The following is a 15,909-nucleotide window of genomic DNA, read 5'->3' as shown; positions in this document are numbered from 1 at the left end:
CTGTCCGTTATCTGAGTACACGACACGAGGCAAGCCGTATCGTGGGAAGAATTCTCGAACCAGCTGCTTGGCAGTGGTCGGGGCAGTGTAATCTGGGACTGGATATGCTTCGGTCCAACGGGAAAGTGCACAAACAACTACGAGGACATATTTGAATTCTCGACAACGGTCCATCTGGATATAATCCATCTGGAGGACTTCAAAAGGGTGATCGGGAGGATGGAATCCACCTTGCTCTACAGGAACGCTTTTACCGGGATTGAACTGACAACAGATCATGCAAGTACGCACTTTCTGTTTCGCTGCTGCTCGTAAGTGTTTGTTGTACCAGAGATTCTGTAAACTGTCTAACATAGCTTTCTCTCCTAGATGTGCCGGACTATGTGCTATATTTATCATGATTTGAACCATTGAGTCGGGGAGAAACCATGTAGATTTTCCCTTCGTGACCCATCCTTGATCTGTCTGGATCCCTCCTAGTTCAGTCCATTTCTTTATTTCATCTGAAGTAGCATGTGTCTGGATATCGATTACATCTAGGGTGGGATCCCTGACTGACATACACTGTGTTGGTACTATTGTCTTTGTCACATCGGTAGTCTGGGTGTGAGTCAATGCTGTATGTTTTGCTGTCTGGTCTGCCAGGTCATTACCCTGGGAAACAGAATCCGTAACTTTAGTATGTGCTTTACACTTCATGACAGATATGCCTGAGGGCAGATGTATTGCTTCTAACAGTGCTTGAATGAGGGGACCGTGTTGTATCTTGGCACCATGAGAGGTCAAGAAACCTCGTTCTTGCCATAACATTCCGAAGTCGTGTACGACTCCGAACGCATAACGGGAATCAGTGTATATGTTAACATTTCTGTTCTTGGCTAGTATACAAGCTCGGGTCAGAGCGATGAGCTCCGCCGCTTGAGCAGACAGTGTGTCAATACGATGTGTTTCTTTAACTTCAGTTTCAGTGGTCACTGCATACGCGGCCACTAATTCTCCTGTACTTGTTCTCATGCATGAACCATCCACGTAAAGTGTCAGGTCTGAATTTGTCAGTGGGACATCTGTTAAGTCTCGTCGGGGCTTTGTTACTGCATTAATGATCTCTATACAATCATGCGGGGCTGGATCTGCCATAATTGTAGGTAACAATGTTGCGGGATTCAGAATGCTGCAGCGTCTGATTTCTATGTGTGGCTGGAATAGTGTCAATTCATAACCTGTCAGTCGTGCTATAGTCAAGTGCTGAGTCTGAGTTCTGTTTAAAAGAACCTCTACAGAATGTGGAACTTGTACCGTTAATTGATGTCCTAAAACAATTGAGTCGCTCTGTCTGATTGCTAGTGCTGTTGCTGCTACTGACTTCAAGCACGCAGGGAGTGCCTGGGCTACTGAATCCAATGTACTTGAAAAATAAGCGCAAGGCTTATGTGAACCTGCTTGGTCTTGAGTGAGGACAGACAATGCTGTACCATCACGTTCTGTAACAAAAAGTGTAAAAGGCTTGCTGTAACATGGTGTCGCTAGAACTGGTGCTTGACATAAAGCTTTCTTTAATTCCTCAAAAGCCTGTGTATGTTCCTGAGTCCAAGGGAGGGCAGTCGAAGTCGCTGCCTCCTGTGTTGTTAACTGAATCAGAGGTTTAGCTAGAAATGCATACTGAGGAATCCATTGTCTGCAGTACGAGGTGAGGCCTATAAAGGCCCGCACTTCCTTTTGTGTCTGGGGTTGTGGCATATTTACAATTAACTGAATGCGATCGGGAGTGAGCTGTCTCCCCACTTTGGACAGCAAGTGACCCAAGTACACAACTTGCTGAACACAGAATTGTAGCTTCGAAGGAGACACCTTGTGTCCCTTGTCGGCCAGAAAATGTAAAACTGTCAGTGATGCTTGTTCACATTCGGGCTCACTTCGTGCGGTGATCAGCAGATCATCGACGTATTGCAGTAAGGCAGTGTTAACTGGCATTATGATACAATCAAGTTGTCTTTTCAGTGCTTGGCTATAGATGCTGGGGCTTTCTGTGAATCCTTGAGGTGCGCGTGAAAATTTGAAACTTCGTCCATTTAAACTGAATCCGAAGAGATATTGGCTCTCCGGGTCAATAGGTACACTGAAGAAGGCGTTCTTGAGGTCAATTACAGTAAAGAACGTTGCTTCTGAATCAATAGCAGTCAATAGGGAAGAGATGTCGGGAACCACAGGGTACTGTGGAACAATACATTTATTCAGTTCTCTTAAATCAATCACCAGCCGATATACTGGCGGTGCATTGGGATCAGTACGTTTAAGAATCGGAATGATAGGGGAATTACATATATTGGAGTCGGTCTCTACGACCACTCCTTGGGCAATGAGCTCTTCAATGATTTCCAGTAAAGCCACTACAGCATCGGGTGGTAACTTGTATTGTCTGATTCTGGGTAGAACAACACCTTGTTTGAGTGTAACACGGTATGGTGTAATGTGCATACAACCTACGTCAGTTGGGCCTTTTGCCCATAAGTGATCCGGTACATTTTTCAATCTGACATCAAACTCTCGTAATACATAATGACCCTTAAAGTCTCTCAAGAAAAGTCTAACTCCTTCCGGAGAACAGCAGATCACGGCTCCTAGAGCCTTCAATGTTTTTATTCCTAACAGATTTTCTGGACAATATTTCGTAAGTAACAAGTCTGTAACACGTGATAATGGACCCACAGCCAGGGGGACTGGTTTCGATACCTCATTTACAATAGGCTGTCCTGAAAAACCAAGGGAAACATTCTGTGAGCCTGAGAGGGGTGCCCCTGGGACTTCATCATGGCTGATTGTGGTGCGACTTGCCCCTGTGTCAATTAAAAACTTTCTGTCTTTTCCTAATACTTGACTGTGTACATAAGGACCCTCTTGATCTACAGGAATTTCAATAAGAGGCAAGCCACCCTCCCTCTCTAGGCTGTTTCATGTGTATCGTGGATAATCGGGGTAATCAGATTGGGCATACTGGTACATCTGCTGCGAGACTTGCTGAGTCGCAGCAATGGGCTGTGGCTGTGACTGTGACTGTGACTGTCTCTGTGGTACCGCTACTGTCTGTGCTGCATGTGGTGAAACATGCATAGGCTGTGTATTCTGTGAAGTCTGTTGCTGACCCTGATTTTGTCTAGGTGGATGCGGTCTTTCTTTAGTTTTACCTGTCGAGATATTATGTTTCAGAACTGGGCATTCATGTACGTAGTGACCTGGCTGCTTACAATAATTGCATGTCCCTTTAACGGGAGCTGTGGCGTGACCTGTCTGGGTCGTACCCTTTCTCTGGCCGTCGGCTGGAACCGACTGGGCCACTAACATTTTCATTTTCGTGTCTTTCATGCGTTTCTGTTCCTGATCCTGTTCTTCTCTAATTCTGTTCTGATGGTATTGTAACATCTGTAACATCTGGGATGGCGTATTTGCTTGCCAAGTACTTTCAACCTTGTACACGCGGTTCTTGACTAGTGGCAGGGAATTCTCAACTAATTTTGATACAAAAAGATGCGGGTAGGACTCGCTACTTGGCTTAAGGCCACTATTGATAATAAAACATTTCTCGAATCTTGAATAGAAGTCACTAGTATCTTCATCGTGTTTCTGTTTACAGGCCGAAATTGCGTCCCAGTCTTCCTTTCTAGTTGTCAGTAATCTTGGCAGAACCTGTACTATTAAACCTGGTAATGCTTTAGTTTTCTCCCCAAGGCCTAGCCCAGGGGTACGAAGTTTCTCCTAGTCCTCTATTTCTGTCCACACAATCTTTTTATCTCCCACCTCCCATTCTCTTTCCTTCAGTTTCTCGTAGATGCCCGTGGGCAGCAGTACCTTTAACATTTTCATAATATCTTCATATGTGTAATCTCCCATCAGTAACATGTCTTTAAGTTCTCTGTGAAAACCTGCAGGGTCTTTATCGTGACACGGTACTAGTTTCTTCATTTCCAATAGTTCTAACTTGGTCAGAGGTGTGTGTACATACACACGTTTCAGGGCGTTATCAGGACCCATGACTGGGTGTACTTCTCGTAAGGGGTTCTGACTTTCGATGCCATGCAGACGCTCCATGTGATACATTTTTCTTTCTGGGGGCGGAGCGGGAACGTATTCGGAGCTTAAGAACGTGTTATATCTGTGCCGTTGTTCTAGAATTATTTGAATTAACTTGGTACTTAGGCCTCTCCATCTATCCATGAGTAGTGCTTCTAATGTATCGTGTAAGGGACCTGGGTCAGAATGTTGATATCTGAATAACGTGAGAAGGTGCTGAATCATGTATACACCTGCTAATTTCTGCTCGTCTGGGGAAAGGTTCAGAAATGTCTGCGCTACTGTGTCATCATGGTATATGTTCGAATTGTCAGCCCATAATACGGCTGATCGGGCTAGTTCTTGTTCATCCATAGAATTTAATACATGGTACCCCATTCGTTCTCGAAGCATTTTATCAGTCTCTTGAAACTGATGTTCAGGAGAATTCGGTTTTGTTATGCCAGAGAGGAAGACTCTCTTGCTTTCTGGACGAATGCCTTTCCTAAGATAAGTTCCTTTACCTACATACGCTATCATGTCTGTAGTCTTTTCTGGTTCTCCAGGTCCTTCCTCCTCTTCAGAGGAAGCTTCTTCTTTCTCATTCTCGTGTACTTCTATTACTGCACCTTTAGTCTCTGGCTACACTGCCTGTTAGCCATCATTTATGTGGCATGTAGATTGCACAGAAGTATGATGATGGTATGCAAGAGTGGTGTGAATGTCCTCAAGTGTTGGCGGCTTCTAACTGATCCCATAACTGAAGAGACCCCCATGCAGCTCCCGCTTCTCTCTCGCAGGTGTCTCGTCAGTTTGTACATATTTGGTCTGCCATTGGGTGATGTAGTCAGTGGCTGCAACTGCTGCTAAAGTTCACTCACTTTGGTACATGGTGCTTTTTCTTCTTTCGCCTACTTTTCCTTGGAGTCAAAGATACCAGCCCCTTGCATCCCATTCTTGGTGGTGTCCTTCCTTCCTGTTGCTCTTCACACATGGCAAGATGTAAATTCGCACCCTCAGCAGATGGAATGCACAGATTATCTTGAGTTCTGAAAATAATTCATACCCATATGGTTTTGTCAGTAAAACTGTCTGGCATATCCTTCAAGCTGGCTGGCCATGCTTTAAGATTGGTAGGTTAACAAAAATGTCTTGATTGAAAGTAAGCGACTGCTCTATTTAATGATGTTGTATGAAACAGCGGACTGTATTGTACTTATATATATATTTCTTCATACCTCCATTGGAGCACCAAAGCACAATGATGCACAGATAGCCCACTGCTTCACAGAGTTTGGCATAGTGCGTGATGAGTAGTGGCTTGCTTTTATCATGTTGCTGTGCTTATGCGATGAATGGAGTGAAGGGGAATACAAGAATGATGCACACATGAATGTGCCTACCATCCTTGGGTGGAAGTTTGGTTAGAATACATAAAGTGTAATATTTGTGGTGAGCCACTTGCATCTCATTATAAATGTCCCAAGGCTATATGATAAACAAAATCTCTGATACATAATTTGTTGAACGGTATATATTACATAACTGTAATAACCATAGTTAGTTAAGGGAAAGTATGTGGTGTGTATGTATGTGTGTGTGAGGGGGTCTATACTTCTGCTCTTAGTCAACCAGATGCATATGAGAAGATTACAGTGATCAACCAAAATAGTTGATCTCCAATATCACACGGTGAAGAAGCACTACAGAAAAATACTGTAAATAAATAAATATGGGACTACTCTCATGCTCTCATATTCACAGTTGTGCACGCTTCTGCGTGTTGGCATGTGGTAGTACGCAGCGGTGGCTCCTCAGTTATGGCAGAGGAGCATCGCCCCACTGAAAAATAAAATGATAATAAAACCACTTTATTATTATTTTATTTTCATCACTGCCAGTTGAGGCTACAGGGAGGAGTGTTGGCCAAACAGACATGCACACTCATGTTGCAACAGCCGGATTGGAGAAAAGCCTCAGGCACCCTGGGCATAAGCAAGCATCACCCCCTTCGGTTCACATTGCCCACCACCCCAAAATCGGAGCAGCCACCTCTGGTAGTATGTGCACAGAACCAGTAAGCTCTTTTCCCATGTGGTCTATCACAAAGATGACTGTTGTTCTTTTGAATGTTTGAATGGTATTCACAACAAAGGCCTAGTATCCCTGCCGTACTTCTGGTTCATATTGTGCCGTGCCATAAATGCTGAGGATCAGACTTGGCACCTGTATCTTCCCTGACACCCACCCACCACAGGTTTCTGAATTGGGTAAATGAGTTTTCGAGCACAGCCTCCTCATCTGTTCCATTGATAAACAAGAATGCATGTAGTGGGACGTCAGTGTTTTTGGGTGGAGATTAGCAAGATGGCACATAGTTGAGTGGTCATTAAGTCATTGCTATCAATATTGGAGGGAGCGAGGGAGGGATATCCTCCAAAAACCAAACCTGGGAATAGCTTAGTAGATTAAGAATGTAAGTGGGTGGAATGATGCTGAAGCTATAAGTGACTCCCCATTCAGAACAACCAATAGTGTTGAGTTAGGAGTTCTGTGATTTTACATCAGGGTAGTTAACGTCATGGTTGACTCGAGTGCATTCTGGTACATCTGATGCACATGCTAACAGTTGCTCCCATCTTGCTCTTTCTTTGCAGGAACTGAATCGCATGCGGAAGGCGGCCCTAGCGTTTGGGTTTCTGGACCTTTTGAAAGGTGTGGCCGATATGCTGGAAAGAGAGTGCACGCTCCTGCCTGAAACTGCCCACCCCGATGCTGCCTTCCAGCTCACCCATGCTGCTCAGCAGCTGAAAATCACCAGCACTGGGACTTCGGAATATGCCTCCTTTGACCAAAATATCACTCCCCTACAGACGGACTTCTCTGGCAGCAGTGCGGAACGGATGTGAATTGAACCTTAGAACATTATTGCAGTAACTTATTTTCTTTTTTCTTAATCTGGAAATGAAATTCACTTAATTTTTTTTCCATATGGAGCCACATTGAAGAAGCCTGCAGATTCCTTGTAGACTTTTGCCAGCATGGAAAGCTCCTACCTGAAAGACCACGATGTAGACACAACTAGAAAAGTTGCACATGAAGAGTTATTTAGCAAGTAAGCTGCACATTTAGGAGCAATGAGGAAATCCTGTGTTTTTAGAGAGTGTGAACTGAAAAGCTTCCTGGATCTGCTTGGACTATTTCTTCCCACCGCATTGTACAATAGTTTGTTGAAATGAAACCTTTTTCTACAAGAACTGTTTTAGCCATGGCTCAGAAGATGTTCGTCCTTTAACTCGCACCGGACTTTTAAAGTGACTATTTTCACTTTCAGTTTATTAGCAATGTTTTCAAATTAAAGAGGTTTTCCACTACTGCATTTGTACACCACAAATTAAATTTGATGCTAGCCATGTCTCGCCTAAAAAAATGGCTAAAGATATAGCTTATGGCAAACAACCTCAAACTGATGTCTTTTAGCGCTGTGATATATGGCAGCATCAGGTTATATTTTACCATTGAGTAGCATTTTCTCGTAATGGGGGTGGAGTCCATTGTCTATTTGTCGGTAATTACTATGCAGTTTCAGTTCAGGTTGAGAGACATTGTAGAGTCCTTGGATCCGCACATGGTATCCTCTGGTAACCGCTCCGAATGGCAGTGCATTCTCCGCTAGTCTCCATACAGGCGTTCTTTTATCACTAAATAGCAGCTCTGGTTGTGAGATCAAGCAGGAAATGTTAAGGGTGCGGTTTCTTCAAAATGATATAACTGAGTGCCTTTGACATCATTCCCTTTCTGTCAGGCACACAGATGTAACTCTTCCTGTTTAAAAGCAGTATTCCTCTCTGTGCAGTTTACCTTGTGAAATTTAAGTCAGATTGAGGAGCCTCCTTTTTATATCCCTCCTGAGCTTTGCAACCAATTGACAGCTTTTGTTTTTTGGAGACTTTTTCTATTTTCTGTTCAACCGTCTTTCACATCTACAAGAAGGTGCGCAGCTTGTCATTTCTTTGGGTTATCCTTCTTGTAGAAATTGACATATATACGCTTAGATCCGTTGCTGCTTGCCATAACATTCTCTGTTCTAAAGTCTGCATGCCATTGTTAGTAAGATAATACATCTGTTCGAGGCATGTGGGCTGCTGAATTCATGTCTTAGCATAGATCGCCGCCTAGTGTTGGGTCCGGATGTTTGCACCTTGTTGTATTGGAAGAGTCTTCGAAGTATCACGAGATAGGCGACTCCTCCCCTGGACTACAGTGCGCATGGGCATCTTCAGATTGTTTTTTTCTGCCATTGGGTTCGTATGCACATCGACAGCTCCAACTTCTGGACTGACGTTTTCCAACTTTCTAACGCTAAAACCTTTTAAATTCGACAGTATTGTTTCCGCTCAGTATCCCTCGACTCGACAAAACTTCCATTTCTCTCTGGTCGTCGACGCGGGCTGTTGGGCCTTTTCGACGCCACGTAGACCTGCTGCTGATGGAAAGGACCCTGTTTAAAAAATGCCCAGAGTGTGGAGCCAAATTTCCACACAGCGACAAACCGAGAGTATGCAACAGGAGCCTATCTCGGGAGCACAACGAAGAACACTGTCCAGCTTGGGCTCTGTTCCGGTCCAAAGAGACTATCCGGAACCGAAGAGCTGCTCGACTAGAAATGCAGAGGCAGGCACAAGAACCGGAAAACATTTTCGACGACTAACATGAACTACCAGAGGCAGAGGGCTCTGAAGATCTCGAAATAGTCACCGTGGAGGACCAGTCAGACTCAGATGACCAGATCACACCGGGGCAAACCGTGAGTACCAAAGCCCCTAACCCGCCTCCACCTCCACACAAGGCTCTGGTCAAAGCATCGCCTAAAAGCCTTAGCCGCGACCGAAACACCGCTTCAGAAGCCCCCCCTTCTGGCTCGGCTCCGAAGACTACACCCAAGTCTTCCGGTACCCCGGGATATATAGCAAAGTCAGTCAACCCAAAAAGGTTGTCGACCCCAGTAAGGTCGTCGATCGGAACACTGCCGTCGAGCCAAAGAAGGGCGCCGAGCCAAAGAAGGCCTTCGAGCCAAAGAAGGCCTTCGAGCCAAAGAAGGCCTTCGAGCCAAAGAAAGCCTTTTAGCCAAAGAAAGCCTTTTAGCCAAAGAAAGCCTTCGAGCCAAAGAAGGCCTTCGAGCCAAAGAAGGCCTTCGAGCCAAAGAAGGCCTTCGAGCCAAAGAGGGCCTTCGAGCCAAAGAGGGCCTTCGAGCCAAAGAGGGCCTTCGAGCCAAAGAGGGCCTTCGAGCCAAAGAGGGCCTTCGAGCCAAAGAGGGCCTTCGAGCCAAAGAGGGCCTTCGAGCCAAAGAAGGCCTTCGAGCCAAAGAAGGCCTTCGAGCCAAAGAAGGCCTTCGAGCCAAAGAAGGTCGCCGAGCCGAAGAAGGTCGCCGAGCCCAAACAAAGCTGTCGAGCCGAAAAAGGTTGTCAAGCCGAGACAGGTCGCTGACCCGAAAAAGGCTGTTGAACCGAAAAAAGACGTTGAGGCAAAAAAGCCAGTCGAGCCAAAGAAGGCTTCACATTCTAAAGACGTCCAGCCTAAAGAGACACTCGACCCGAAAAAATCCGTCCAGCCGTAAAAGGCAAAATCTTCAGCACCACAGCCACGGACAGAGGAGGAAGAACTTTCACCCAGATCCACAACAAAGACTATATATAGACTCTGAGACAGGACATATAGTCTACAATAAAAACAAAAGAAGACTGGACACTGAAGCCCCTTCTCCTGTTCCTCCTAAGAAAAAGGACTTTGGCACATCCCCTTCAAGACCTTACACACCTCCTCCTTTCACTCCCAACATGCCTTATGCTCCATATTCTCCTTCACCTGTAGATTATGATCAGGAAGAAGACATGGGGAAAGATCCTCAGGATGACTTTATACCACCTGACGATCCGGGAACCCAGATGACACATGGAGTGACCATAATGATCCTGATGACATAGATTATACACAACCCATACCCGATCCCACTACATACCCCACAAAGCCGTCTCTTACTGACGACACTGTCTCTTTTAACTAACTCGTGGACAGAGCAGCTCAGTATCCTGGCGTACACATGCAAACGGACCCTATAGAGGAGGATTTCCTATTTAACACCTTTCGAACATCAGAGAAGAGTGTACGTGTACTCCCTATGCTAAAAGGGGTACTAAAGCACGCACCAGCCCTCTTTAAAGACCCAGCCAGGGCGCGTGACCTCAATCCAAGGATTTGAAAAAAATATAAACCGGCCCCTACAGACCCCTCTTATATCAGGTCTCAGCTACCACTAGACTCCCTAGTTGTGTCTAACGCTAGGAAAAGAGCAAACTCTCAAATAACGGGTGATGCTCCCCCTCCTGACAAGGAGTAAAAAAAATTAGAAGCATCAGGGAAAAGAGTGGCCTCTCAGGCAGCAAATACTTGGAGGATTGCCAATACACAATCTCTCCTAGCAAGCTATGACAGAGCACATTATGACGAACTGGAGGGATAACACCTACCAGAACCCTATAAGGCGAAAGCAAACGACCTAATACAAGAAGGGAAATTCATCACTAACGCATCCATAAAATGCGCCCTTGATGTAGCTCATACAGCCGCTAGGTCTCAACACTAGTGTACTGCTACGCCGGCATGCCTGGCTTCGCATTTCAGGTTTTAAAAATGAAGTGCAATCTACCATACTCAATCAACCCATTAACCAAGATTTCTTATTTGGCCCTGTAGTGGATACCATCTTAGAAAAGATGAAAAAAATACTGACACAGCGAAGTCCATGGGTGCACTTCAATTTCAACAGTCCACTAGCTCTTTTCGTCGCTCATCCTTTCGAGGCTCAGGCAGAGGCAACACATCATAAACATCTTCATCATTCAAAAGCACTACACAAGGCACCTTTAATAGAGGCTCCAATAGAGGACGTTATAGAGGAAACAATAACAAGGGCAGAGGATGTGGTAATAAACACGCCCGAGCCTCCACCACCACCAATGACTTTCTCACACTCCCTCCAGACCACTTAACACCAGTCGGAGGAAGATTAACACAATTCCTACCAGTCTGGAATGCCATTACTACAGACAGGTGGGTGAGACAAATTATCCAGTATGGTTACTGCCTGGAACTCACTTCTACTCCACCCAACATACCAACCAAGCACCGTCCAATGTCCAAAGAACACATCACGCTGTTACAACAGGAGGTGAAATCCATGCTACAAAAAGGTGCCATAGATCCAGTCCCAATACATTATCAAGGGACAGGGGTATACTCTCTATACTTCCTCATTCCCAAAAAAGACTGCTCTTTCAGACCAATATTAGACCTCGGACCTCTGAACCAATATATTCACTCAGATCATTTTCATATGATCACTCTACAACAGGTACTCCAGCAAAACGACTTCCTTGCAACATTAGACCTCAAAGATGCATACTTTCACATACCCATACATCCAGCTCACAGGAAATACCTCAGGTTCACAATAGAAGGTCAGCACTATCAATTCAAAGTCTTCCCCTTCGGGGTAACCACGGCACCAAGGGTGTTTACAAAATGCCTAGCAGTAGTGGCAGCACACCTCAGAAGGCAACACATCCATGTGTTCCCCTACCTCGACGATTGGCTCATAAAAGCCAACTCGTACGTACAGTGTGCCAGCCATACCTCTCAGACAATCCAGCTACTGCACAATCTAGGATTTTCAATAAATTACCCAAAATCACATCTGCAACCCTCCCACATACAGCAATATCTGGGAGCAACAATAGACACCTCAGTAGCAAAGGCATATCCAAACCCTGCTAGGATAGCCAGCATACAATCTCTCAGTCAAAGATTTCAGCCACAACACTCCCTGCCAGCTCGAGTGTTCATGCAGCTCATAGGTATGATGGCCTCCTGCATATTCATCGTCCCTCATACTCTGCTTCAAATGCGTCCCTTACAAGAATGCCTAGCACGCCAGTGGAACCAAGCTCAAGGACAACTACAAGACCTAGTGTTGGTAGACAGTCGCACTTACTGCTATCTGCATTGGTGGAACCCACAAAACCTTTCCAAGGGGCAACTGTTCCAAGAGCCGGTTCCACAGGTAGTATTAACAGCGGACGCATCACTGACAGGTTGGGGAGCCCATCTCCTTCAATATACAGTCCAAGGTCTCTGGACAGCCAAACAAAAGTCTCTACACATAAACCATTTAGAGCTACTAGCAGTATTCCTAGCAATGAGAGCTTTTCAGAAATGCTTGCGCAACCAGACTGTCTTAATCCGGACAGACACCATGACAGCCATGTACTACATCCAAAAACAGGGGGGCACACACTCTCTGCAACTATCTCCCCTCGCACAGAGTATATGGAAGTGGGCAATTCCTCAAAACATTTGTCTCCTAGCAGAACACCTCCTAGGGATAGACAACCAGATAGCAGACCTATTAAGCCGACACAGTCAGCAAATACACAAATGGGAGATTCATCCTCAAGTTCTCCAACCATTCTTCCAAAAGTGGGGACATCCAAACATAGATCCGTTTGCCACAAACGAAAACTCAAAATACCCGTCCTTCGCCGCCAGGTTCCCACGCCCTTTGTCACAAGGCAATGCGATATGGATGAACTGGTCAGGCAGATTTGCCTACGCTTTTCCACCAACCCCAATGATTCCATTAGTGGCACGCAAGCTAAGGCAAAAGTCACTCACAATGATCCTGGTTGCTCCTACATGGGCAAGACAGCCATGGTACACAACGCTACTAGAACTCTCAGTAGTTCCTCCCCAAAGACTGTGCCTCTCGCCACAACTGCTAATGCAGAACCATGGAGATATCAGGCACCCCAATCCCAAACAGATGAACCTAGCGATCTGGCTCCTCAAGTCTTAGAGTTCGGATACCGTAACTTGCCTCCAGAGTGTATGAACATTATCATGGAAGCAAGGCGTCCAACTACCAGAGCATGTTACGCAGCTAATTGGAAAATATGTATTATTTATTGTAATAATAACCAAATCAATCCATTTGATGCCTCCATACAAAATTTAATATGTTACTTGCTACATCTTCAAAGATGTAATCTAGCATACTCATCTATAAGGATACACCTCTCTGCTATAGCAGCATATCTTCAAAACCGACAACAGGTCTCCTTATTTAGAATCCCACCTATCAAAGCTTTTATGGAGGGACTTAAAAGAATTATCCCTCCAAAGCACCCACCTTCTCCAGTCTGGAACTTAAACGTAGTACTTACCAGACTCATGGGACCACCCTTCGAACCACTTCATTCATGTGAACTACAATTCTTAACATGGAAAGTGGCATTTTTCATCGCTATTACCTCCCTCGGACGAGTGAGTGAGCTACAGGCACTAACCATTCAGGAACCTTTCATGCAAATACACCACAATAAGGTAGTGCTTCATACAAACCCAAAATGTATGCCAAAAGTTATATCCACTTTCTACATCAATCAGTCCATAGAATTGCCAGTTTTCTTTCAAAACCCGCAATCCGTGGCTGAAAGAGCTCTGCACACACTAGACGTTAAAAGAGCTCTGTTATATTACGTTGACAGAACAAAATCATTCAGAAAGACAAAGCAACTATTTGTCACATTTTCACCACAACATAAGGGTAATCCCATTTCCAAGACAGGAATAGCCAGATGGATAGTTAAATGCATTCAAATATGCTATCAAAAGGCAAAGCTCACTTAAACAGTTCCCCCAAAAGCTCACTCAACGCGTAAAATGGGGGCATTCATGGCTTTCCTAGGAAATATTCCCCTAGAAGACATAAGTAGGGCGGATACATGGTCTACCATATACACTTTCACTAAACACTACTGTGTGGACATGCAAGCAAAGCAGCAAGCTGCTGTAGGCCAGGCTGTCCTTAAAACTCTTTTTCAAACTGCTGCAGCTGGTACAGGTGACCACCGTTCGAGGAGATACTGCTATACAGTCTATGCTAAGATATGAATTCAGCAGCCCACATGCCTCGAACGGAAAAAGCTACTTACCAGTATGCATCTGTTCTTGTCATGTAGGGCTGCTGACATTCATATCGCCCACCCTCCTCCCTGGTGCCTGTCACAGCTGCATGGTTATCTTCTTTACATACATTTACATGGCCATCTCTTACTGTCCTATACTCCATCTTTGCCACAATGGCGAAAAAGAATCTGAAGATGGAGAAGATGCCCATGCGCACTGTAGTTCAGGTGAGGAGTCACCTATCTCGTGATACTTCGAAAACTCTTCCGAGACAACAAGGTGCAAACATCCGGACCCAACACTAGGCGGCGAACTATGCTAAGATATGAATATCAGCAGCCCTACATGCCAAGAACAGATGCATGCTGGTAAGTAGCATTTGCCTCATCGTATTGCCATCCATTTTTTTGTTATTTTATTGTTCCTTATACTAAAGTTTCACAATTAAGATCAGCCAGATGCACTAGTCTAACATTCATCTATTTTGCTTGGACGAAATGCTTACATTTGCTCCTTAATGGTTGATAGAATTAAGTATAGTTAAATGTAGGCTGTGTGGTCACATTTGTGTGCCTTATGAATCGATGCCAATTGGTGGTGTTTTGATATCTTGAGTCAAGTCAAGTCAAGAGATTTATATAGCGCGCTACATACCCATAGGGTCTCAAGGCGCTTGAGGCAGGGTGGGGGATTACTTGTCGAATATCCAAGTTTTAAGTTGCTTTCTGAATGCTAGGTGGTTCTGAGTAAGGCGAAGGTGAGTGGGAAGTGAGTTCCAGGTTTTAGCTGCCAGGTAGGAGAAGGATCTACCTCCCATGGTGGTTTTGTTGATGCGAGGTACAGTGGCAAGGGCTTGGTTGGAGGATCGCAGCTGACGGGAGGGGGTGTAGAAGGACAGTCGTGTGTTGAGGCATTCGGGTCCAAGTTCGTAAAGTGCTTTGTGTGCGTGGGTTAGGAGGCGGAAAGTGATCCTCTTATTAACGGGGAGCCAGTGGAGGTCTTTCAGGTGACCAGAGATGTGGTCTTTACGCGGGATGTCTAGTATGAGCCTGGCTGAAGCGTTCTGGATGCGTTGAAGTTTTTTCTGGAGTTTTGCGTTGGTACCGGCGTATAGGGTGTTTCCGTAGTCCAGGCGGCTCGTGACCAGTGCGTGGGTGACCGTTTTTCTAGTTTCAGTGGGGATCCAGCGAAATGTTTTTTTGAGCATGCGAAGGATGTTGTAGCAAGATGATGAAACGGCGTTGACTTGTTTGGTCATCGAGAGTGAGGAGTCCAGGATGACGCCCAGGTTCCGTGCGTGGTCCGTCGGGATGGGTGCTTTTCCAAGGGCCTCTGGCCACCAAGAGTCATCCCAGGCGGAGGGGGAGGTGCCTAAGATGAGGACTTCTGTTTTGTCTGAGTTCAGTTTCAGACGGCTGTGCTTCATCCATTCGGCTACTTCTTTCATTCCTTCGTGTAAGTTGGTTTTAGCGGTGTTAGGGTCTTTGGTGAGTGAGAGGATCAGTTGAGTGTCGTCAGCGTAGGAGATGATGTTGAGATTGCGTTGGCGAGCGATGGCCGCAAGGGGGCTCATGTATACGTTGAAGAGGGTGGGGCTGAGTGACGATCCTTGTGGCACGCCGCAGATGACATCTGAGGCCTCTGATTTGAATGGTGGGAGGCGGACTCTCTGGGTTCTTCCGGTGAGGAATGAGGTGATCCATTCCAGTGCTTTTCCTTGGATTCCGACGTTTCTGAGGCGTTGTAGAAGGGTGCTATGACAGACTGTGTCGAAGGCAGCGGAGAGGACAAGGAGGATGAGGGCGACTGTGTCTCCATTGTCCAGTAGAGTTCGAATGTCGT

General features: G+C 45.5%; 1 protein-coding gene across 3 annotated transcripts in view; it reads left to right on the top strand.

Annotated features, from left to right (window-relative positions):
* Positions 1-7,418, top strand: part of INTS14 (integrator complex subunit 14) — a 164,485-nt gene extending 157,067 nt beyond the window's left edge. For all 3 annotated transcript variants that reach the window (XM_086957980.1, XM_086957979.1, XM_086957981.1), the window contains exon 12: positions 6,702-7,418. In XM_086957980.1, coding sequence (XP_086814106.1) covers positions 6,702-6,953 — 252 coding nt within the window. In that variant the 3' untranslated portion in view covers positions 6,954-7,418. The remainder of the gene's footprint in view (positions 1-6,701) is intronic.
* Positions 7,419-15,909: the final 8,491 nt, after the last annotated feature.

This window comes from Lissotriton vulgaris, chromosome 2_1, assembly GCF_964263255.1.
Source record: "Lissotriton vulgaris chromosome 2_1, aLisVul1.2, whole genome shotgun sequence".
NCBI classification, from domain to species: domain Eukaryota; kingdom Metazoa; phylum Chordata; class Amphibia; order Caudata; family Salamandridae; genus Lissotriton; species Lissotriton vulgaris.
Note: the sequence above shows the minus strand (reverse complement) of the source record. Positions and strands in the feature narration are given on the sequence as shown.